At 43.1% G+C, this 26,087-nt stretch overlaps 1 protein-coding gene across 1 annotated transcript in view; it reads left to right on the forward strand.

The window, feature by feature from the left end:
- The window catches only part of tenm1 (teneurin transmembrane protein 1), a 185,383-nt gene that overhangs the window by 139,595 nt on the left and 19,701 nt on the right, over positions 1–26,087 (forward strand). The window contains exons 23-25 of the mRNA XM_069670433.1: positions 19,905–20,059; positions 23,056–23,139; positions 24,269–24,463. Of these exons, the coding sequence (XP_069526534.1) occupies positions 19,905–20,059; positions 23,056–23,139; positions 24,269–24,463 (434 nt within the window). The remainder of the gene's footprint in view (positions 1–19,904; positions 20,060–23,055; positions 23,140–24,268; positions 24,464–26,087) is intronic.

Raw genomic sequence — 26,087 nt, forward strand, 5'->3', positions numbered from 1 at the left:
ATAAATTTGCGTTCATTTTCAATATAACAGCGGAAACAGTCAAAAGTAGTAGCATAAAATGCCACTACAACTCCAATCATCTCCTTTTTGAACACTAAAACATGGAGGTAAAAACCACAAAACTAAACATTAAAGTCGCATCAAGCCTCCAGTAGAATAATGGTAAAATCAATGACACAGCGGGAGCGGGCAGTGCAGGTTTTACTGAGAGTAGCCTGAGTCCTCTCCAAACAAAAGAAGCCACTTCTGGACACTAAATGAATGAAAGAGTGTAAGAATGATGTGTTTGAGGCCATGCTAGAAGGAAAGCAAAAGGATGAAAATAAATCAGATACCACGCTCAGATTCCTCTGCAGCAAGACGGACTGAGATTCTTGCTGAAGATTTGCTCCAGCAACTTTTTGATGGCATAAAAAAGGCACCATTCATCTCACTTGCCATGGATGAATCAACAGGGATGACCATCCATGACAGGGAGAGAGAGAGGGGATCTGTCTAACGCTTAAAAACTCACCACCCCTGTCGGATATATCAGTGCAGAATCCACCGAGCAGTTTTGTGTGCAATGTACTCAGAAGTAATGACAACCTCTGATGTGACTTGTCAACTATTTGAAGGCATCATCTCCCCATCAGCCCGCTCTGACCTTTTCTGCCTGAGCCCAAAAGATGCAAAAGGCAAAATGTTTGTAGATTTCTTGTAAAATGAAGAGAAAATGGGAGCTGTTACACTTGTGACAGATAACGTTTCACCTCAACGACCTTAATGTCAAGCTTCAGAGCCGAGACAATACAGTGTGACCTCATATCTGCAGAGTCTGCGTTCAGAGGAAGCAGGAGGAGTTTAAACTTGACATAGAGGAGGGCAAGCTGCATTTTTCAAAACTTTAGGAACAAACCAGAGGAAAAAATCACAATCAGAGGCATGCTGAGTGCCTTGAGAATCTGATTGAAAATTTCCATATGCGCATGAGGATTTTGGGAGGTGAATAATAGTTCAAGCATGCATTGGAAACCCGTTTCTTGTCAGAAACGTCACAGAATTCTTGATGGAAGTGCAGAGAAGCGGCCCCGGGGTTAATACAGCGTCTTTAGAAACTCAGTTGATTGAGCGCCAAGGAAACCTGTCTCTGCAGGAAGCTCACTGTCACCTTGTCACAGTCTGGACAAAAGAGAAGGTCCCTGCCGAAGAGGCTCCTTGTCTGCAGACGATGGCCCTTCATATCTGCACCATGTTGGCTTCATCATACTGCTGAGTTTTCAGAGTTCAACCATGAATACAGTGAGGAACTCATACTGCAGCAGCCTCACGATTCAACATCAGTGTCTCCACATGGACCATGTTTGAAGGTGTCACTTCACATGCACATTTCTGTCGTACAGAAATGCTGTTCTTTTTTTTATTATTATTATTTGTTTGGGCTTTTCATGCCTTTAACTGACGACAGTGGATAGAGCCGGAAACAGGGGAAGAGAGAGTGGGGATGACATGTGGCAAAGGGCCGAGGGCAGGAGTTGAACCCGGGGCCGCCACATTGAGCACGATAGCCTCTGTATGTGGTTGCAGATTTAACTGCTGAGCCAAACCAAAGCCAAATGCTGTTCTTGTATAGCATTTAGTATCTCTGGTCTATTGTGTTTGCATTGCAGTCAATAACTCACAATATGTACAGGGATGCAAACTGTTCACCTTTTGGTGAAATTTGCCGTTTTGAGATTAAAATAGGTCAGCTACGAGATTTGGGTAGCTCCAAGGAGAAATGTTTTAAGGGGGGGTCCGGCCGGGTTGATCAGGTTAGATGCAGTATTGGTTAGGAGCACAGAATTGCCAGGACCGTTTACTCTGATAGGCGCTCTAGAAGTATGAAGATGTATTCAGCTCCCACATCTATTGATTCCTTTTATGTGCTTTATGCAGGGTTGTTTTACCCCATAATGGCTGTTGGCATTCGTTTTCAGGCAGATGCAAGTATACTTAACTAGAAATGAGCATGTAACGCAAAATCTTCCAAAATGTTCTCATCATGTCTCATTCATGCCCCCGGACCCCCCTAGTTTTCGCAGGTTTTCTGTATCCACACAATGTTCTCACCTTTATCACCCCTTACCTGTTTGCATCCCTGTGTGTAAAGCTTTGGGAATTCAACAATCTTTACAATGTTGCACTAACTTGTAGACGATTTATGTGAAAGTATCTGAGTTAATGTTTTTGAGGTTTGACTATTTATAACTTTGGAGTTCACCACTAGTTCACTCAATATTTGCGCACACTCACGCACATTGTGTGTGTTTACTTAGACCTCTGCTCTTGTTGTGCTCCTGTCATATCGCAGTTACTGTAATTGCTGGTTTTCTACTTGTAAATAACTTTCATGTCAATAGGTTGCAATTAAAACTGAAGTTTGTCTGAAAGCTCTGATGTATCCAACAAGATTCTTAATAGTGGAACATATTGTGTCCGTCATTAAAAATAAATAACATCTCATTAATATAACGCTATGCCGTTCAGTCTCACAAAACAAGCTTTATAAACGCTCCCAAGTTTTAGACGCCTTCCCATTGCTCACATCCGTCCCGTATGTTGTGAGACTGGCACCCTAGCAGGTGTAAAAACTATAACAGGAGAGTCAGGGAGATGTCACTCAAGAAAAGTCGCTCACCATCACAGCCCTGCCCACTTTATCTGGCTTCCCTCCAAACAAAGGAAGCCTGCACCGCAGCGGCTCCGATCACTTCCTCAGCATACAACCTGACCGATGGTTGCAACCTTAGCAGTCCAGAGGAATGCTGTTTCTATAATCCCAAACATTGTCAGAAGAAATGGCCAAAAGAACAAGAATTGCTCATATGACAAGAGAACGTATTTGATCCTATGATTAAAATGACAATAATAGCCTGACTTATAGAGGAAGCGTAGCTTTCCTTGGCTGGAGAAAATGGCACTTGCAGGAGCTCACATTAAGCCAAAATTTGCCTGTCATATTAACTTTTCTAATACAGAGAAGTCTGCAGATTCAGCTCTGATTCCCTCCCAGCTTTAGCCCAGATCAAGTTATTTGAATTAATGCACATATATTTCAGACAATAAGCCCGGAGTGTCGATTTGACTTGGTTAATCATTATACCCCTAGTTATTAGCTGACAGGAGTGGATTCCAGCGATACGTCTTCTCTGCCGTTGTTCTACATTTTTATATCTCTCCCTGTGCCCTGCCTGTGAGCTGGAACAAGTCTTACTGCTCTCTTCTGACTTCTGAAGCATTGTCACCCACAGGAAAGCTGGTTTAAGGAGGTGCTTTTGTTCATTCTAGTCTGTAACAGTAGAATGGTCTGACATTGACACAAACATGGAGCATTTAGATTGTACAGATTTTTCTAGTTCAATACTACAGGTAGATGTCCTTAGCTGTAATGAACTTGATGCTTGATCCTGGCTTCTTATCAAACTCCGGGTGTATTTGATGACAATATAAAACATTGTCTTGTTTTTGTTTTGTTCTTGATAACATTATTTCACAAACCCACATTTTTATGTTTTGCACTTTTTTTGTGTAATTAAATTCAAATAAGTGTACATATCAAAAAAACAACCCGTTTTTATCGTCTGCTGTATCAAGTTAAATAGAAGAAACATCACGGTCGTGTTGTCACATTTGCTTCTGGATATTAAAGATCCTGTGAGGAACTTTTGGTTTGTGCTGATTTTGGCGACCCCTGTGGACGAAGCCGTACCTCTTATCTCTTGGCTGATTTTGTCCTGTTCATGCTTAAAGTAATAATCTTGAAGATTTTCATGTAAATAAATGTCTTTTAAGTCTCTATCTATCGCCGAATGAGGTAACACAATGGTGACTGAGCCTATCGCCCACTGATGAAAGCCTTTGCATTTGGAGTATATAGTATTATTATGGACTGGGTGTCTGGTGTGACTTTCGCAGAAATAATCACAAGCAGCGCCCAGCTAGTGATGCTTTTTCCATCACCCAGCAGTGGTTGGTCTGCTAGAGAGGGTAGGCGGAGCTAAGCGGCTGCTTTTCTGCTCTCTGCGAGTGTTGCGAGTAAACAGTAATCTACTATGGCTGAACAAACAAAGAAAAGATGGATGACTACAGATACAACTTCAAAAATAAGTGAAAATACAAAGAAAATGAAACAAATTGGACGCTCAGATGAAGCAAACAGTCTGAAAAGGAAAGCGACCGTCAGCGAGGAAAATCAAGAGTTACAACCGGAGCCAACCGTGGACGTCACACATGCAACACTGTCGGGATATCTGGGAAGTGTGCTCCCACAATAACTGTTTATCACCATAGGTGCTGCCAAAGACAACAAAACTAAGATCTTCGAGATTACAGCTTTAACAGTCATATGTATCAATCACTTTTGCCCTGGAAAATATAAACAAAGGCAGCGTGCAGTTAATTGCTTCATCTGACACCTAACCCCCGCCAGCAGTTTCAGGCATTAAAAATAACTTTATAGAAATAATCAATCTTGTCGCTGATGGTCTGGTTTGCTTTTGTAGGTCATATAGAGTCATCAGAATTAATTTCAGTCTGTTTCATAACCAGAAAAAAACTCCTCACAGGAGCTTTAACCTTTGTCTTTTACATATTTCTAACATTTATTTATATATATATATTTTATCCCAGATATATTTCCTTTAAGTTGTTGAGATATGAAGTATATTAGCATGCCTGGCATAATGTTGATGATAATGAATGAGAGAAAAAGAACAAAGAAGTGGGAACAATGCTGAGGAGGAGGGAACAGCATTATCTACAGTATCATTCATCAACATCACCATGCTGTCCATTGATTGGCTAATGAGCTCTGCACAGCAAAACATGAGCGTGGATTTGTTTCAAGAAGAAGGAGACAGTGTAAACCATTTCTCCTGATAATAATCATTATTGATGAGAATAATTTAGCTCGCTTTTTACCACTTAGACTGGATAAAACATGCTGTAGTTTACAGTGCTGTCATATAAGAGCGATAGAAATGCTTGTTTACGTTGGTTGTGAAATCTCTCTGCGGTGCATCTGTTGTCTGTCAGTTTGTGTCATTAGAGGTTAAAATGCAGATTTTCATGCTTATTTTCTTTTCTACCTCCCAGCATCCGTAGAACCATCCATTATACAGTGGAGCCCATATCATTAACTGTAGTCCTGGAAGGCCTTTATAGGACTACATTGGGCTTGTGGGGTTTGCATTTGCACAAAAAGCATGTGCTTCCAAGGAGAAGAAATAATCTGTTTACTGCTCTCACCAATCACACCCACACACCTGGCCACCTCTTAGTCCCCAGGTCGCACAGAAGATTTAGCCACAGGCCTGTCACTCAGGCTACACCCACAGTCCTACATGGCCTCCTCTGTCACTCACACTCAGCTCGCGCGTGCGGTGCAAGTCTGATGTCGGAGGCAGACAGCCGGTCGATATGAAGCCACGATAAACAAATGCAGTGTAGAAGTGTCTCTATTCCTCATATGTCGCTGGTTTAAATACAAAGCAGCTCAAATTTAAAGGCAGAATTTAGATTATTAAAACTTCACACAGATAGGAGAAGGAAAGAAGAAGATAAGCTGATTTGATAGCTGATCTTAGGACTGTTATCCTCAGAGTATGTGCCCCTTTTACCTAAGAACATGCTGTATCTCTGCCTTTATACAGTAATAAAATATTCTGTCCCAAGACTCCTCCTGTTCACGCACGGTCAGGTATTTTATACTCTTTGACTCACTTCACTTCACAGACTCGTCTGTGGCCATTGTGCTCCGACTAACCAGCTCTTATAAAGGCTCTGGAGATTTCTGCCTGGAGCCCCCTGGTTCCCTGTCATCCATCTGCCACAGCCCACACTCGTCCTCCTCCCTTCACCCTCTTACCCATGGTAATGCGTGGTAGACTTCACAGAGAAATATCTGTCCGTGTCTTTTTTTTTTTTTTTTGAAGCTGTAGCTCTGTGATTCTCCGGCATTGATCTTGTCTCGTGTCCTCTGGTGAGCTCCCCGCTCCAAATTAGAGCCTTCCCTCTTTTTCTCCCTTCTTTCCGTCCCTCCCCTTTCCTCATCGATGAATCATCCTCATGCCCCGGTGTTGACACAGCCTCACTAGGCCTGCTGTGACACATAATATTGTGACAACATGGCAAACAGCTGTTAAATAGTAATCCATAATTTTAATTTAGCCAACAATGTAGCAGCACTATGGAGCGCGCTGCTGTTGCCCAAGTTTATAGTCTCTCCATAGCGTAAGCTGCAGGGATTATCTGTGTCCTTCAAACACTCACTTATGAATACAAGATCTGGGGCATTGTTTAGAGTTGGCTCCACATGCGTTTCTGCAGTCAATTAGCTCGGTAAATAAAGGGCCTTGCTCCATTTAGGATGGATCCCATGTCTGACATGAAAGAGGAGTCAGTCCCACAGGACCCCACAGCCTTGGCACACGTATCTGGACGCCTTCTGTTCACAACATGAAGGGGAATTCTTTTCACACATTTGGTAAAGAAAAGTGTGAAAAAAACACCCATCCCTGTCAGTGTTTCTTGTAGGTTTGGACAGAGGAGTTCAGAGAGTGACTCCAGTGATTGAGAGTTTAGTTGGTGCTGTTTGCCATGTGCAGGTCTTATCTATTATTTGTTGACGAGTCCCAGACACCAAAGCTGATATCCACAGAGAGAGGTGCGTGTGTTTGTGTGAGCGCTTGCAGTGGAAGTCTCTCACTCCAGCCCACAGGGGGCAGACTAATGCCCTTATCAGAAGCTGACATGCTGCCACCACATTTTCTCCCTCTTGCCCCGTCGGCCTCTCTCTTTCCCTCTCTCTCTCTCTCTCTCTCCACTCTTCTTTTCTCTCGTCCTCTGCTTTCTTTATGTCTCTTTCTCCGTGTTCCTCTATTCCCCACACAGACTGACACAACACATTTGCCCCATCCCTCTCAGCTGCGAGGCACGCCATCGGAGCTGAGATAGCAGGGCCCGGGTGCCGAATGAAGCTATGGGGTTTAAACTGGTCGCGGTTATTAGCATGTTGAACAGCCAGGGAGTTTAAAAAAGGAGCCACAGCCGGGGGTAAACACTCTTCACATGGCACATCGCGTGCCCGGCCCCCAACCTCGGACCAGGAAAGCCTGGCTTCATGCTGTACAGTATCTGCCTTGGCTGCTAGTTGACATATAAGCAGCTTAGGCAAATGAATATCTTCACACATCCGGCGCTGGTCTCATTTACAGAAATGTCTGGAAACATAGCAGTGTGCACAGAAGCGTTTCCCAGCTTTCTTTCATCAGTGTGAATCAAGCATTCGATGCTGTCAGCAAGCCCATACTCAAATCATTAACTCAGCAAACATCAGTCCCCTCACTTCTCCTCCAGCAGCATGACTGGTGGTGTCCTTGTAAAGCACAGCTCTAATCACGGCATCCTGCATTTCACTCTCCCTGAAATCTGCCACTTCCCAAACTGGATTCGCTCACTGCAGCAGTGAAGTTAGGAGAGTCTCCCCGTGGCAGCGCAGCCTCTCTGCCAGCTGCTCTGTGTTATAACTATGGCGTAAATATGCCATTGTTATTCTACCTCTGGCTCCCACTGCATTTAGTGCAGAGTGATTGTTGCGTCTCGCAACATGGAGGAAAAGAGAGGGAGAGAAGGGGCCCATTAGATTGATGGAGAACAAGATGGAGCTCCGAATAGAGAGAAGCACAACAGAGAATAGAAATATAATTACGATTAATATTAAAATAGAGAATGGAGGGAAAGAGAGAACAAGTGATGGAATGAAATGGATAAAGAGAGAGACAGAGAGGACTGGCTGTTTTGTGTCTAAATCCTGCAGCGTGCAGCAGTCCCACACCTCATCTGCATATTAAACTGGCCCTGTGGCTGCTTTCACTCTCAGAGGGTCAACTATCGTTGTTTCTGTTGGTTTAAACAGAGCACTACTTCTCAAAACAAGGGCATCAGATAAGTCACACTGTGGTTTTAGCTCCCAGACTGTGTTTGTGTGTGAGCGTGTGCACATGTGCGCGATTTTTAACAGCGTGCTCCCGTGTTTCATTTCACATTGACCGAGCTTTTGTCTTTGCCCCTGGACATTCCTGCATTAATGATACACACATGAATTAATCACACAGCAAGGCAAACAGCAGCATACTCTATGATAATGCAAATTTGAGAGACGCCATTGGGTCATGCTATTTCTACCACAGCTTGTTTTCTCACTGCAGCATCCATGATAATTAGACGAGGGGGCAATGGTTTGTGCAACAGACATGCATCACTGAGCAGCCACAATATGAAGTTCTGCCGGAGACTCATTTCTCCCAAAACTAATGCTCAAAATAAAGCTGCCAGCGGCAAATCTGGAGGGCCAAGCAAAAGAGCATCAAGCAAAGCAGAGAGCACACAGGTACACCGAGGACTTGTCCAGCCAGTGAGCAATTTTTATACGATCGGGGGAGGAAGTGCAGAAATATGGCCCGTGTCCTATTTCTATATTTACTCCTGACTTTCTCTTTTAAGTGTTCCTGACAGAATCCAAGAATCTTTAAACTAGTCACTCACTACTATGAGAAACTGGCCTATTTTACTGTCTTGCATTGTGATAGGGGAAAATCCATACTAATAAATAATGCATACATGCTTTTAACATGTTGTAATTGCCTTCCAAATGATTAGGGCTTCCCCTAAATGCATATTTAAGTAAATTGTCAAATAGTTGTTGTAGCACATCTATTATTTTGATTATCTAAGAATATTTTCTCGGGTTTCAGAAAATGGTTTTAGATCCAGGACTAGAAAAAAACACTGGGCTACATATAGAGAAATACAATGTATGTACATATATATATTTGTATTATATCATTATATATAATCTAACAATACATTTTTACAAGAGTGTGCATGAAGTAGCCTTCTGTTGACAACAAAGCTAATGGAAAAAGCAGTAATGATTCTGAATGTGTCAGAAAACCATTTCAGCACAATAACATCCTCCCTCCCCGGCTGCTGTTCTCTGGGCTGTAGTTGGGAGGCGGCTGGTTTCCGTAGGCGGATTCAGCTATCGCGGTAGCTACCAGCAGGTCCCCCAGCAGCTAACGGATGTGCCACGGCACGCTACCGCTTCCACAATTGAGCTTGCCTTTGCTGCTCAAAGCTGCTAACTTTCTAACTGAATAACTAGTGAAGAATTGTCAGTGTGACGTTGTGGTAATGCTCCATTAAACAGGTCATTCTTTGCAGTGAACATAATACAAGGTCCTTTTCACAACCATTATACTTGAACCTGAGCTTATCATGAAACTTTCGATTGATTACTGATGTTTAACAAACTATAAAAACACCTTAGTACATCTCTTACAGACACAGGAGTGATGCACCTCCCATAACAATTATTTATTTGACAGGGGCCGTGCACGACACAACTGTTGGGCCAGAGTTAGATATATAGGGAATTTACATCTGGGTCCCTGGGCAGGAAGATCTAAAAAACACACATTACAATACAAACAATTAAAGCGACACAAATAAACCATTTTTGCAAACAGTGTATGACATAAAACGACTTACATTGTACATATACCTTTCCGTCAGGTTCGATGGCCATAGCCAATGCGCTCCGAGATTGACTGTGACTAAATGACTAATAAAACTTGGTCGACTAAAACTCTCTCCATCGACAAGCGTTTAGTCCACTATAGGGGGCTGTCCTACAAATGATCAATAAGCATTTTCTGCTCTGGTGACACTATCAACAGTCTGACATGTCCATGAAGTCCTCGTATCAAAACAACACAAGTGCCCCTAACCAAAGTTTAACATCAAAGGCTCAAGGAATGAAGAGCAGCACTTTGAAGCAGCTAGCCGTGATGCTTGGAATAAAAGGATCCACAGTATTGATTCCTTTCATTCATGGCTAAGTGGTGGAGTCTGTCATCTCTCAATCGGAAGGTCAGGGTTCGATCCCATGACTGCTCACATGTCAAAGTGTCCTTGGGCAAGACACTGAACCCCAAATTTTCAGTGTGTGAATGTGTGAATGTTACATGTCGTGTAAAAGTGATTTGAGTGTTTGGAAGACTAGAGAAGCGCTTTATAAGCACAGTCCATTTACCATTTACCGTTTACCATTGATTTTTCTGGCCTGGTAAATCTGATCCTTGTAGTAATGCCGTATACAGTTACAAAATACTTTTTATTGGAATGCACAAAAATAACTTCATTGTTTCAGACATAATAATTATGGATATCAAATTTTGGGGTCAAAGCTTTTTATACTTTAGATGCAAAGTTCGGTGGAAGATCAGGGTAGTGCACGCTTGTATGGCTAACAGAGCCAGCCAGGATAGCACAGCTTCTCCCTCTTCTGGACACTTGTTGCTCTGTGCCGTGTCGATCGAGTATTTTGTTGTGAAGGCTCTGCAAGAGTTTTCCTGCATTACAGCGAGGTCACACTTTGTCAATGTAGTCATTATTTTTCAGTACCACAATAGCTTGCTTGTCAGCAAATGTAGACACAAGTAATATAAGCATTTGACAAATGTTTTTCCTCATGAAGACTTTTTCAAATGTGGTAAGACAGCTCCATCCAAACAGAATGACGGCTCGGCTGTCAGAATGTTTTCAACAAAACTCAAAATAATGGATGATTTCACTGGCTAAAATTGATAAAATTACATTCAGTGGGTTTTTACTCGACCTATAGACACAGTGGACAAAGTTTTCAGAGTGTTTTCAGCCTAAATCTGGTCTCAATGTTGGCGCTTATAGAATCAGTTGAAATATACCACAGTAACAAGTACCTAGAACTTTACTGAAATTTGCATCATGATCGAACAAAAAAAATGTAGAAACAGCCTACTTCCTGTTTCCTTAAAGGGGCCGTATCTTTTAAATCGATATTGTCATAATTAGCATGCGTTTAATTCATTTCTGGGTGTTTATTGTTCACAGTGAAGAAGTGAAAACGGCATAATTCCATGTTTTTCCAGAATCACATTTTTAAAAAGGTCGCCTCTGAAATGGGCCGCAGAACAGCTGCAGGTTTCTCCGGAGAATCTTGCTTTCGCTGAAATCGACCAATCGTCATTCACCGTCATTCACCTCAGGCACCTCGTTGTCAAGATTTCAACTTACCATTCAGATACCTCCTGGCGATTCTGGCTCGTACATATAAGGCCGAATAACCGATCCTAGAGCAGCCATGTTTTCAACAACTTTGGAGTGACAGTGCAGTGCGGCCACTCTGGGGCTATGCGATCACTCCAAATACTGTCAGCCAGTCGTGTAAAAGGTCTGACCTTTGAATGGCAAAACGGCTTGTTCGCTTCAGGAGGAAGGAGAGGCTCCGAAAAAAAGTTTTAAAATATTTAAACGAAACAAACTTTACCAACGTGATTCATAAACACATTGGAATGATGGAAAATTGATTGCATAGCTAAAATATGTCCCCTTTAACTTTGCTGCTGGTAGTCATTCAACAATGTGATCTTGAGATCAAATAAGTAGAAGCACATTGGATTTCTCAAGATGTCAGACTAGTCCATAGGTCGACAATGATCGGATTTTTTTCTTTTTAGCCAAAAAATCTCTGCAACTCCAGGCTGATGGCAGTGCTAGATGGATGATGTGTTGAACCCAATGTCATTCAGTGTCATACGGCTGAAACGTTGCTCACAAGACAAATGGACAAGACGTGTGATGGGCTAATTTCAAAAGCAGGGATCCGTCTCAGAAAGTGGCTGGTCTGTGTCACAATCACGACGGGTCACAGAAGGACTCAGACATTCTCAGAGGAACAAGTCGGCCCACTGCCAAACTTTGCTAAGGACCAAAGAAAATAGTCAATGGGCTTCTTAGAGGCAAATTTATGCTGACTTCAAACGAGGCTCTACCTGTAAAACGTCTGCTATTCAAGTAATGTATTTGGTAGAATACTATGGAGACTGACAGCTTCCTTGTTTGTAGTCGAAGTGTGTAGGGTAGCTTCAGAGAGATTACTGAAGCTCACTGTGTGTGTAATGAAGCCCTGAGTCAATAAGAGATGCAGGCTGAAGGCCAGAGGCTGAGCCTGTGCATCAGAGGTGCAACATTTGTGCCAGTCAGTGTGCTTGTGCATGCTTGTTTTTGATTGACAGCCTCTGGGTCCCTGGGTCCACTCTTCTTCTCTCAGTGACGGGACACAGAGTTAGTTATGGGCGCCTTGTTATGGGTATGTCAGGTTGACAACGTCAGCGTGATCATGGGAAATGTGACACGCGTGTCCCTTTAACTGGTCGAGATGGCCACTGCTGGCAGCCGGCCTGTCAACCTCCGCTGGGAGCCTGGCAAGCTGACAGGAGGAGTGGAGCTTTGCCACCGTGGAGGAATAAATTGCATTTACTCGAGGTGAATGCCCAACACACACACACGAACACACAAACAGGTGGAAACATTTGTCGTTGGTTGGGGGGAGTTGGAGAGGGCTCTGATGAGGGGAGAGATAGTGAACTTGTGCCCATGCAGGTTGCTTCTACCTTGATTCTTTAAACACACTGACAGAAAGATGAATAAGCGGAGTGATGGTGGCAGGCAGAGTTCAGCTTGGCAGTCCAATTGAACCTGCCTGTGTGAGAGGAGGGAGGGGAGGTGGCGAGGGAGGGTGGATGGGGGGGCAGCTGCTATTATAGGGATGGTTGGACAACAGAGCCAGTAAATGTTTGCACCTGGGTACCATTATCACCTGCAGCTCTTCAAGAGACCAGGCCAGACCTCCCTCCAAAGACGCACAAACACATTTCTCTTAGAAAATGTGGAAGGAAAATCAGAAACGGCTGTAAAGCCAACTATCTGTGATAAAGCCTGCGCTGGATCTGCCTCTGGCTCAGTTTCTGTGATGTCTTTGTATGCGGGGAAACTTTGTTTGGGTGGAAGCTGCGCATACAGATTTGCAATCTATAGTAGTTTAGTGCCTCGTTTCTACTTTTTCAGTCGTGAAAACATTTGTTTCCTCCCATCTGATCCCATTTCCTCTTCCCAGCGCTGCAGAGCCGCACTGGCTTGTTGTTGTGATGGCGTGTTTGGTAAAAGAGTCTCTATTGATAGACCTCCTTGTGTTTGTTTGATGTTCTAAACAGTGCGACATAATCTGCAGACGCTCCACACTGATCCAAACCCCTCAGCCTTTCATGAAGCTTTCTAGTCCAAAGCATTTCAATTGCTTTTATAATTGAGTTTGTCTGCTGCCTCTGTGATTGCTTTGGATCTCTCTTTTGCTATCAAACAAGGCAATTACTGCCAAGTCGCATTTTTTCACAAAAAAAAAATGTTTATTCGCACAAAAATTTGCATGCAACTATTGCAAAATCTCCCCCCAGTTCTCTGCATGCTTGCAATGTCTCGCCTAGCCATGCATGTGTAGCCAGAAACCAGCAGCTACAAAAAAAAGGCAGCTATCAATAATTAATTAATGCGGGTTAATATGTTAACAAACTTATAGTGGTTGATAATTAGATGAGCTAGTGTCTGATTCAGACTTAATTACTAAGCCACTGTCTGTTCTGTGGGGCTTTAATGAATAATTAATTACAAGAAGCATGAATTATTTCTGCTTACCAAAGATCTACCAGAAATACACGCCCGTCCTCGTTTATGGTGCTATCTTGTATTGATTGATGATAAGCGTTTGATTGGGGGAAAATAAAAGCAAGTGGAAGCAACACTTGTAATACAGTATTGCAGTTCATAGATGTGCATGTCATAAGATGCAGGAGTGTTTGATTGCAGTAGAATCCGTTCATGCTCGTGTCTGTTGTTTGTAAGTGCAGATCTGAATCAGACACTCTTTGAGACACACATGCAAACTCACGCACACACAAAATCAGCATGATGCACCGTGCCATTTCACGCTGCTGAGATGGAGTGAGCAGGTTTTTTTCCCCACTTTAGTGCACATGGGCAACCTCGGTGTCTACATGAAAGTTGTGTGTGTGTGTGTGTGTGTGTGTGTGTGTGTGTGTGTGTGGGAGTGTGAATTTCTCATCTGCAGACACTCTGATTTATCCGCTCTATATTTGCATATGCGCACAATGTGATTAACTGCCATGCCTTATCTTTTCGCCTTGCTACTTCACCGCACGCATGCATGCACACACACCCACACGCAGCAGCACGAGCTTGCACACGTTGACATGTGCACACATTTGCACATATTCGCACTTCACATATAAACAGCATTGTGCGTCCTCAAGGAGAAATGATGAAAGGGAACAATAAGCCGTACGGCTAGCTAAAGACTCTTTGAAACAGCGTGTTGTTCGGCTTGGCTTACAGTCGGACTGTAGCAGTGAGTGAAACCTTCAGGCCTCCCCGAGCTAATTTGGTTGCCTTTATTTATGGCCAGAGTCCCTCGCTGGGGCCAGTTGTGCAGGTGAAACTGTCCATCTGTCTATATTCACTTGTCAGTCACACTCAGTTACTTTGTACAGAAGCACCAACGGCCATAATCAGCTACAGCTAGCATCATTTAGATACTGTAATAATATGTCAGTCCATATCATTAACACCCACTGAGCCTGGGGATGTGAGAGGGCAGATTGAATGACTTACTCCTCGAGCTGCTGGCAATCTCTTTGTGCCTCTGTGTGTGTGCGTGCTGTGGTTGTGTGGGTGGATGAAAGTTTCCAGGTATGAATTGAACTTCCACACATCCACATTATGCTTTATCCCCCCTAAACACAACCTTTAAATAGGTTTCCTTTGCAGAATATGTGCTTATTTTGCACTTAGGTGGTTGTTCCCCTCGCTGACAGACTGTGATGTGTTTCTTTTCTTTACTCTTTTTTTCTCTTTACATTCCTCCTGCTTTCATCAATAGAGGCAGCTCTTTGGCAGCTTTGCTGTCAACATTTGAAGGGTGAAAGTACTGTAGAAAGGAAACTTGAACAACACCAGCAGGCTGACTTCCTGCACTCTTGAGGGCTCAGGTGTTAGCAGTCAGTATGCACCAAACACACATTATCCTGGTGTTACTGTATGCCAACACTGCTGTCTACATGCCGCTATGGAGGATACATAAACCAAAGTCCTTTTGTCATAATTAGTCTTCCTCACCTCCTCTTATATCTCCACTTACACATTTCCTCACCTGTCTGTCGGCCTCTGCCTGTACGATCCCCGGTGGCTCCTTCTCTTCAAATAGCTGTAATCAACACTGATGCTCTCTTAGACCCTCTCCGAGGCATTAATCAGATTAGATTGTATTGCAATGCCACGGGGGGCCGTTATGGCTGATATTCTTTTGACAAGGACAGAGAACAAAGAGATTGTTTGATTGAGAGTGATTGGTCTGTAATGGTTAATTGAAGCAATTCCTCATCATGTCCCTTTGTCTCATCGCCACCTCTCTCCTCTCTCACACCTCTTTTGGCTCCGTCTGTTTCTCTTTGGCTGCATTTTCCTCCTAAATCTGAGCTGAATGCAAAAAGCATTACTTTATCATCCTCTCCTTCACTCCTCTCCACTCCCCTCCCTCTGTTTTTCCAAGGTCAGTGCATCTCAGTCTAATTCACTTTTCTTTGATGATAAAATCCAGTCCAAACTTTGGCCAAATGTCCGTCTCCCTCTGGAGTTGAGATTTATCTCAATTATTTCTCCACTGGTGTGTGTGCCAGCTTCTAAACATGACTATCAGTGTGCCAGGTCTACCCAGGGAGAAACGGTAAATCTTTTGATGTCTTGTGAGTATCCATCGGCTATACAGAGAGGCTGTAAATTCCCTTAACGCAGTGTACAGCTTTACCCACGCAGCAGGAAATACAGCCCCTGACAAGGAGAATGTGGACTAATCTGCCGCCTTTTCAATAAACACGGAGAAATACTCTTAAACAACACATAAACTGGCGTAAATCCTTTCGCCAATGCCAGGCAATAATAGCAAGCGTGCTTCATTGTTGCGCTCGGGCGAGGATGAATAAGTCAGCCTGGTCCTGTATTTATTGTTGATAGATTGGCAGCTATTTAGAAGCTGCTTGTGTGAGCATTAGACATGCAGATCCCGAGCAGGCATACTGAGGGTGTAAGAAAAGCACAAACAAAGGCAAGAAAGAAAGAATAAAGGGAGTTTAGGCTGGAAGTCAATAGTACCAGAGTACAAGAGGAGAGCAATATCCAGGAACAGAGAGGGAGAGGAGAGAAATCAGTATTGAGAGAGAGTCCTGGCTGCCGCGTCATGTCCTTGTGCAGGATTTATGAGCTCTAAGATCAGGGACAGGTTTAGGTTGCAAGGAGGTATGGGTGCAAAAGTGAAAGGAAAGTAGGAAGGATCCAAGTATGGCGAGAGAATTTTTCCTGTTTCAGGCTCAGACTGCGCTTTGCTTTGAGACGTGCCTCCTGCATAATGTCAGGTGACAGGAGGAGAAATGGCAAGGCCGAAAGGAACGAAAGAAAGACATAAAAAAATGGGCTGAATAGAGGAAAACGGAGCACAGACATCATTGAAGGGTCAAAGGGCACGGATTTGATTAGCACTTATAACACACAGGGCAAGATGGAGGGAGCGCAACAAGAGAAACAAAGCAAAGGACGACAATAAAAAAAAAGAGGGAGAGTGGAAAGAGCAAAAAAAAGAGCAGGAGATCAAGTTAGAGAGGATGGAGAGCGAGGGGACGCTACAGGAGGAGAGGGAAGGTGTTGGTGGGGGGGGGTGAGGCTGTAAGGGTGGTGTAATCTGTCTGTGTCAGAGGGATGATGAAAGGGCCAGGAGGGAGAGCTCCGCAGTTCACCTTCTGGCCTCTGGAGGAAACACACTGACCCTGGCACTCCCCCCTGCCCACCCCCTCCCTCTCTACCTCCATTCCACCTGCACGATTTATGACTCACGGGGTCGGTCCAGGGTTGCTCGGTTTGAGGACGTTTGTGAATCTAGTTGTGGTGGCGGAGTTGCATGCGTTGCTGTGTGTGCGAGTGTGCACATGTTGAATGGAATCACGTGTTAAGAAAGCCGTTGTGTGTCAAGGAGGATGAGACCTTAGTGCTGCCAGGGGAAAAAGGGGCAGTAGTGATTTCTATCCCAGGCTCAGACAGTGAGCACAGGCCCATCACCATATAATCCAGTATGACAGAGTTTAAAAGGAGACTGACAGAACAAGAATAAAACTCAAGAGAAAATGAGACAAGATGACCGAATGAGGGAGGAGTAGTTGGAGCCGTGCTGCATACTGATGATGTCGACCCATTGTCCATTTTTATTATGATGAGCTGGCACTTCTGCGTGGTCAGAGCAACCTTTGTATCGAATAGTTTCATTGTCTTTTGGGTTGGGAGTGCAGGGAAAGCAGATCAATTGGTCAATAAGCCCATTATATCCAGAAGCACATGTGGTAAGTTAATTGACAGAAATGTAATCAATAGCCATTTTGATGAGCAATTATATTACATAATAGTTTTAATGTATTCAAATAGTAGCAGGGAAAATAGCCACTATTCTCTTGTTCCAGCTCCTAAAAGTAGTTTGTATAACCTTGTGTCCTGGGAAATGTTGATGTGCATTTTAACTATATCCAGCTGCAGGGTGGTGCCGTGGTCAGCGAGCATGTTCTTTCCATGCATGTGTGGGTTCCTTCCGGGTTCTCCGGCTTCATCCCACAGTCCAAAGACATGCTTGTTAATCTCAAAATGTCCTGTCGGTGATAATATGAGCGTGAATGTTTGCCTGTCTCTGTGTGTAAGTCCTGTTATTGACTGGCACCCTGTCCAACGACAGCTGGGATAGGCTCCAGAACAGGATAAGCAGTATAGATAACGGATGGACGAGTAGATTTTTAACTACATCTTTATCTCTTTTGAAGTTGCACTACTTAAAATCTTGACAATAGTAGACAACAGTGATCAATCCACCGATTAATCATGAGACTCTACAGCTATTGTCAGTGAAAACGCACTGATAAACCCACTGTATAGTGTTTGAACCATAGACTGTATAAAAAGATGGATGCCATGACAGCTCCCTAAAAGTGAAGCCAAACCCTCTCTATCACCCCCTGCTGACTGGCTGCAGTATAGGTCATAAAGCCCGCCTCCTCCATGTTAACAGGTGGGACATGAGTCAAACTATAAAATCAAAATACACAACAAATAAATGTTTCTCAAACATAGTTTCTGTCATTATAGTTAGTTATTATGCTGATTTACGTCCCAAGTGTTAATTTTTCTGACAAGTTTATTTTTAATTAGTTATTTGATGCTGTAAAAAGGATGATTGACAGCTCTGTTGACAAATACGGCTCCTGCAGCCGATCTGTTCCTGATTAGCAGAGTAGAGGAGGAACAGCGAGAGGAGACGTAACTAAAACAATCACTACAGTCAGCGAAGTTTCCATACATGTGATCGTCTGCTTCAGACCAATTTAAAGAAGCTGCTCTGATGTTAAGTACGCCGATGTGCGGGATCCTTACTGGGGGGGGGGGTTTTCGGTAAATTACGGTGTGTTTTGGTTAGTGGAAGTGGAAATGACATCACCGTTGCAATATGGCAGCGCCCGTCACGGGGGGCTATTTTGACTTCAGTTTCGTACAATGAGAGCAGATGGAGACGCTTCGTCCATACAGGCATTGGTTTGAACCAATAAACTAATGGCAGACTTAAAAGTGAATGACTAGCTTGTGAACATAGCAAAGAAGTTTGCAGCGAAGAGAGAAAAAGAGAAAGAGAAAAATATTTACTGCAGGAGTCGGTTAAATTGCTTACACATTTTCCATAACTTTATGTTAAAAATGTCAATTTTGTGTGTTCTGCTTATTCTGCAGCCCTCAATGTGGCCAAAGAAATATGTATATTTTCATGCTAAAAAAAAGCTAGTAGTCAGTAGTAAATATAATGGTTGTTTGTAGCCATATGTTGATATTTTCACTCTCCTACTTCGTAATGTGTCTATTGTTTGCTGTGCTGCTTTTTGTATTGCAGTTTATTTTTGTGATTGATCGTGGCCTACTTACATTTAAGTAGACTTTGTCTCCATTAAATCCTTTGTGGCATACTTGAGATAAAGGCAAATAATCCTAAACCTGACATGAGTTTATGATAAACCATAAACTTTATGTTGTTTTAAATGGTAAAGTGAGTTACATGCATTAGAGTTGGCAGGTTGAAATACTGAAATATGGCTTATTGTGGCAGATGCTAAGCGATAGCAATCAAGGCGAATTGGCGGCATACGGTAAGAGAGGTGAGTGTTGAGCTGTGGAATATTACTGCTGAGGAGTTAAGTCAAAGGGCTATTTTCTGTATGGAGATGAGAAGGGGAAGAAGGTCGCTCCTCATCCATAACAGATGATTCATAGTCTGCCCTGACCTTTAATACCTGGACTTACCTCTCCTGCTCGCACGCTGCTCGACGTCTGCTGCAGAGCACCTCGGCAAGGAGAGTTCAAGTGTAAGCTGTTCACAGCAAAACACACTCGCGAAGCTTGTGGTCACATGTGCAGTGCAAATACAGGCAAGTGTACGCTCACATGCACATGCACGTTTGATACACATTTATAATTCACATTTGCAGGAGCCTAATGTCAAAAGTTCACTGCAGCACCCTGCTCACATCTAATGTGACAAATAACTTCTTCCTCCAGTTGTATTGTTCTAATCCCTTTAGTGGGCTCGGGAATGGAAATATAATTACATTTCTGTGGTGCAGTGCCTTTGATAAGACAGCCGCTTGCTGAGCTGAATGTCTAACTGAGTTGGATGCCTCTCCGAAGCCCTCTCCTCTCTCCACTTTACTCCTCTCTCTTACTCACCACTCTCTATCTCTCTCTCTCTCTCTCATGCTCTCTTTCCCGAATTCACCTCTTTCCCTTTTGTTCTCTCAACCCAACTCACTCTCTCTGTCATCTCCCAAAGCTCATTCTCCCTCTCTCTCTCACCCGCTCAGGTATTGCAGTGGATAAAAGAGGTGTTGTCTACTTCGTGGATGGCACCACCATTCAGAAGATTAATGAGAGGGGTCTGCTCTCCACTGTGATTGGCTCGAACGGACTGATGTCGACGCAGCCGCTAAGCTGTGATGCACGCATGGACATCAGCCAGGTAAGCTGATGGAAGCAGACGAGTTTGAAAGACTGGAAGGAAGCTAGAGGCCCTTGTGCTCACCATTTTTGTGTTGTTAAGTTAATGTGTAGAAATATAAGACCTGTACATGTGTGTGCTCATTACAATTATAATTCAAAAAGGCAAAAAGAAATCAAATCTGCGCTGTAGCTGTCTTTGGCCTCTTCCACGGTGAGAGTGTGTGTGGAAGAGACCAAAGACAGCTACAGCGCATATTTGATCAGCCAGCCTTCAGATCACTCTGCTGACTTATATCAGGCCTATTAGAGCACAAGATGAATTATAGATGAAGTGCTGGCTCTATAGAGTGATCTCTGCCCACACATAGGGATTCAAGTGCCTCTGTAGGTGCGTGCATGTGTGTGAATATGTGTGTTCAACCCAGGTGAATTCCCAGAGGGGATCTTACATGTCTTTAAAAGGGGCCCGTGTTACCTTGCGATTCTTTTGTCAGCGTTTGTCAGTTATCGGCGTCTGCAGCACGTCTGATCTCGTCCTCTCGCATTCATCCTCCATCTGGGTCTGCTCCTATAAACTGCTGTGACCTTAGTCTGGCATCGGTATTGATGAAAACATCTGTGGCTATGGCGAGACAAACATCACTGCGGTAATGAATGCAGAGTGAATAGCACAGTGTTAGCTTCAGCTTTCAGTTTAAAGTCAAACTTTAATTTGAATATAAGGTAGAAGGAAATGAAATTGTAATGATATAGCAGCTGTTATGTACGGAAGCCCTTAGCGGACATGCATCCATATATTATATTTACTCAGTTTTCCTGTGGTAACGAGTCATTTCTGGTTGTTTACTCAAGATGTTGACTTATTTATCTCGTTATCACGAGATAACGACGCGGCGCCACCATAACTTCAGACGATCGTAACGTGTATCCCTTGAGTTGCAAAAGCACAAAAACCAGCTTTGTCATCTAGAGATAACAAGAAAAATAAGTCAAGAGATTATGACCAGAAATAACTCATTATCACGGAAAACTGAGTAAATCTAATGTATGGATGTCTGCTGAGGGCTTCCGTAATTGTGCATCTAAGCAAACAGCATCTAAGCTTCTTCTGTGGTGTGCTGCTGACTGGAGCAGGTACTGTAAATCAACATGAATACATTAATAGATGCATAATATAATTCTTTAATAGAACAACATTAGAAGACGTATTTTACCACTTTTCAACAAACCCACAGTCAAAAGGGCTATCAGCTGTTCGCGAGTTTAGCCGGTTATACCTTAGCTACATTCAAGGGACCCCCTGTAGTCTTCAATTTAACATTCCAACAGTTTAAGCTAGCAAGCTAGGCTAACTAGTAGTGCTGTCACAATTGGCCAAAAATGAAAAACACATAGGTTTGAACTATTCGAATATCTATTTTTGCGCAATATGTCAACAAGAGGGCGTACCAATACAACGAGAGATGAACTTCCGCGCCAAGATATATTTATCTAAACATAAACATCCCTTTTTAAAGATCAACGTAGGCTTCCTACACCTTGCAAAATAAACAGATAAAATAGTTAGGTTACTGTAGAACGGACACTCAGCACTCCGAGCGAGCTGTGTTGTGATATGTGTATATTTATTTAAACATAAACATTATTAAACATTATTATATCATTTAAAAAAAAATTACATACCTATACCTGTCTGTTATGCTGGGGGTGTGAATCTCTCACTCTCCCGCCGGGCAGGGATTTGTATTCTCCGCCATCATTACCACACACCACACGGTTGTTGTATTAGCTAATTTCAGTTTAACTAAAGTTAATTAGTAACGTATCATAGTATAAAGTGGCATTGTATGCGTTAAAAGATGTGCCGTAACAAACAGAGTGCGAGCGCGGATTAGTGCTGATCTAATATCAATTTTGATAACTGCAATGGGTTGACCTGTAACACGAGACCACGGTACATTGCCCCAGCATTCAGAACTTGACATGGAGTAACTAATGTAAGGAGTCATACAGTATTGTAGGCCCAAATCGCAGATCCTTTTAATTTAAATCTAAAAAGTGAACAGGTTCACTACCTGTCTGCATGTGAAAAACAATCTAAACTTTTTAAAGTGCCTGGTCACTCAGATATTGCACCAGCACTGACAGTGTCCTTTGTGGTCCAAAATCCATGCCTCTGCACAAATTTAAGAGGTGCACTGGCTAAGGTAGTACACGAGTCAAAAACAAACACCACAAATCTATATATTGATTTTTTAACACCATTTTTTTTTGTTTCAGTTTGACTTTGATTCTGCCAGCCCATTTCTGTGTACAGCTCAACTTAACTTATAAAAGTGATTGCCTGCCATCACTGCAAAGTTCAATATCATGAGCAGGAGAGATTTGATGCGTGTCCTCTTTGGCTAAGGACGGAGCGAGTCCTGCTTGATGAATCTCTCCACCTCTTAAAATGGGATTTCAAAGTGAACCCTCTTCTCTCTCATTTGACAGAGCCTATAATTGGACATGTCAGTGGCAATTTAACATGATCCATTTATTTATCAATCCACCCTCAGAGTCATCAATCACCTCACTGATCCCACGGACGCACCGCCTCATCTCAATGGCTCACAGTTTGAGTGTTTGTTTGTGTGAGATAGACAGGCGTGTGGGTGGCTGTGCGCTAGTGTAGGTTTGTCTGGTTTTGACCCCCACAGTGTTAGCGGGCAGGGTGTGCTATTTGAGCTGGCGGCGATCATGGTTATTGGTTGACATTTGGAACAGTGCCGAGGCGAGCCTGTGTGAATCTTGAATAAACACGGGGAAGGCTCCCTGCCCGCCACTGACCTTTGCATGCGCAGGGAGGGTCAGGAGGCCTAATGCTATGTTATTAAGGAGATATTATTTGTAGCACCTGTAACTGAGTCTTGTGGGTGATTCCCCTCAAGGCTTTCTTGTTCTTTTGATCTAATTCTTTCTTTTGAAATACAGTGACTCTCAATGTATGCTCTGTGTTTGTGTGTCATTCCACAGGTGCGCCTGGAGTGGCCGACAGACCTTGCCATCAACCCGCTGGACAACTCCCTTTACATCCTGGACAACAACATTGTCCTCCAGGTACAGACCAATGACTGTATATAAAGATGGATGACGCATCTCCATCTGTTCTCATTGTACGAAATTGGTGCGAAAATAGCCCGCGTTATACGCCCTGCCATCTTGCGATGGTGATGTCATTTGGAGCCAGAGTTGCGCACTAGAGATCTGCGGGTGGAGCTGCTGTAGCCACTTCCGCTAACAAAAACACACACTTAGCTTACCGAAAAAACAGCAACGATCCCGCATGTCGATGTGTTTAAAAGCTTCTTTATGTTGGTCTGAGGTTAACGTTCACAGACATGGAAACTTCAATGACTGTAGTGATTGTTTTAGTTACGTCTCCTCTCGCCGTTCCTCCTCCACTCTGCTAATCAGGAACAGATCGGCTGCAGGAGCCGTATTGGTCAACAGAGCTGTCAATCATCCTTTTTACAGCTTCAAATAACTAATTAAAAATAAACTTGTCAGAAAAATGAACACTTGGCATAAATCAGCAGGATAAGAACTAACTATAATGACAGAAACTTTATTTATTTGACTTGTATTTTGATTTTATATTTTGACTCATGTCTGTTAACATTGAGGAGGCGGGCTTTATGACCTATACTGCAGCCAGTCAGCAGAGGGCGATAGAGATGTTTTGGCTTCACTCTTAGGGAGCTGTCATGTTGTCCATCTTTTTATACAGTCTATGGTTCAGACCTGAACATGCACACAATGCTGCCATTGAAGCGTATGGTTTTTGAGAGGCATTTGTACTCCACGAAGCAGAGGAAGAAAGAGTAATGAAATTTTTCCCACAAATTGCAGTGCTGTCACTTCAGGTGCATTTAGAGCGAGCGTGGCGGTTCAAATAACAGAAGGGAAAAGAGCGCCTTGTTAAAAAAATTACATGCTATCAACAGTCTCTGCAGAAGTTGTTTTGAAGAAAATGTCACTCAGGTTTTGCTTATTACCCACAACACTTGTTCTCCGAAATTAATGAATTGCCTGTTGGAGTGTGGTTCTTGTAAAACTTAATGAGTCATTAGACGAGGCAGGCTCAGGTTTGGAGATAACTTGCTGCACTGGATAAATAAAAAGATACAGGAGACAATGAGTGCTGGAAGCAGATATAATATGACATACTCTCTTTTTTTTATATCAGGTATCTGAAGGTCTTCAGGTCCGTATTGTGGCAGGCCGCCCCATCCACTGTCAGGTTCCAGGTATCGATCACCACCTGGTGAGGTGGGCAGCTGTGCGCGCTACCCTGGAGGCTGCGAAGGCCATCGCCCTGTCCCACCTGGGCACGTTGTTCATCGCTGAGACTGATGAGAGACGCATCAACCGCATCCAGCAGGTCACTCTGTCACTACAAATCCCAAAGTCGCTTTCAGCCTATTTTTAGCAAGACGTGCTCTGATTGGGATTTCTAGAGCAGCTACTGATGATAAATTTAATGTCGTTAACTTCAAGTGATCTGTTACCAGCCATTAGATTTCTATTTTTAGATAATTTTACAGAATGCTCTCACATGAAAGGCCCTTTAAGTCAAGTTTCTCCTCCCGTTGAAGTGTTTCCCATTCAGATTGTTTAATAACCAAATTGCCAAAGCATTAACAAATCAAAGTATGAGTGTTCCTCTGCAATTCTCGTAACTAATGTTGATTATAACTTGCTATTTTAGGTAGGCATTAAATCATTACACCTTTTATAGTTCACGTACGTCCTCAAATGCTTCTATGTCCCTCTTGCTAAACTGGGCAGTTGTTAAACCAATGCATGTCTCTGAGTAAGCACAGAGCAAGAGCCCCTGCAATGAAACTCTTCTACATCGCTAACAAAACTGACAAACAGGAAGAGACACCTCAGCTGACAGTTGACACCAGCAATCCACCTGGCCTTATGACACCAATTTACCCTAACACTTGTTGCGTCTCTGTGGTCAGGTTGTTTGCTGTGATCACAGAGGCTGTGCAGGGACAACGTGTTTGACTTCTTACACATCGACAAACAAAACTCTGATGCATCAAAAGAAATAGAAACCAATGCTTGTTTTTATTTATAGAAAGAAAAACGTATTTGTCCTTTAGCTCCATTAGTTAGCAGCATGCTATCACAGGCCCACAGCATTTTGGCACCAGCACTACAAAGATATTGCCTGCTGCACTAAATCAATAGTCCCTTTGTGGGCCGCAGCGTCACGCTGAGAGCATGCGGAGGCAGACAGGAACATGAAAAAGCCTCCCATACCTTATTGATGGTGATCGGGCAGCCATGTTGGATGGGGCAATGGAAATAGCGTCTTTTTCTCTGTATTTGTCGCACCCATTGTATGTTTGGTATTTGGGGCCCATACTTGTCGAGCATCTCATAATCATTCACACGTAAAAAAAATCAAACTACACCTCAATTTCCTCCTGCTGAGAGTTTTTGGTACTACACACACTCTCAGCAACAAGTAGAATTTATGCTTTGAGAATGAATGAAACCTTTTTTTTCATGACACTGAACTGTAAAATAAAATTAATGATGATGTGTTGCAGACTTTGTCAGCCGTTTTGATATGCAATCAACACATTCATAAACCTGACAGGCTGATACGGACACAATGAGAAGCAGGAAGATGTAAATTATACAGAGAATTGTGTCACTTGTAAGACAAAGTAGCTGCACACAGGTACACTGACAATAGATTTTAAATCTGATAGAAAATGACACTCAAATTAACCGCTACATTTCATCTTAAAAAGCTGACACCAGCTTCATCTTGTACTATTTAGCCTGTAAGTCTATATTTCTTCAGTATAATAAGCTCTATTAAATGTGAACGTGTCTTGGCTGCATTAAGTAGGCAAAGCCTTGGCACGGCTGTTGGTCTGCTCTCATGGTGCAGGCACGTCTGTCCGTCACACACACTCGAAACATTCGGCCAAACACATCAAGGACCACAGAAGCATAACCAATATGTTCTGAATTTTATT

This window comes from Semicossyphus pulcher, unplaced genomic scaffold (assembly GCF_022749685.1).
Source record: "Semicossyphus pulcher isolate SPU_LCO1_2020_fin unplaced genomic scaffold, fSemPul1.0.p SCAF_2, whole genome shotgun sequence".
Lineage (NCBI taxonomy): Eukaryota > Metazoa > Chordata > Actinopteri > Labriformes > Labridae > Semicossyphus > Semicossyphus pulcher.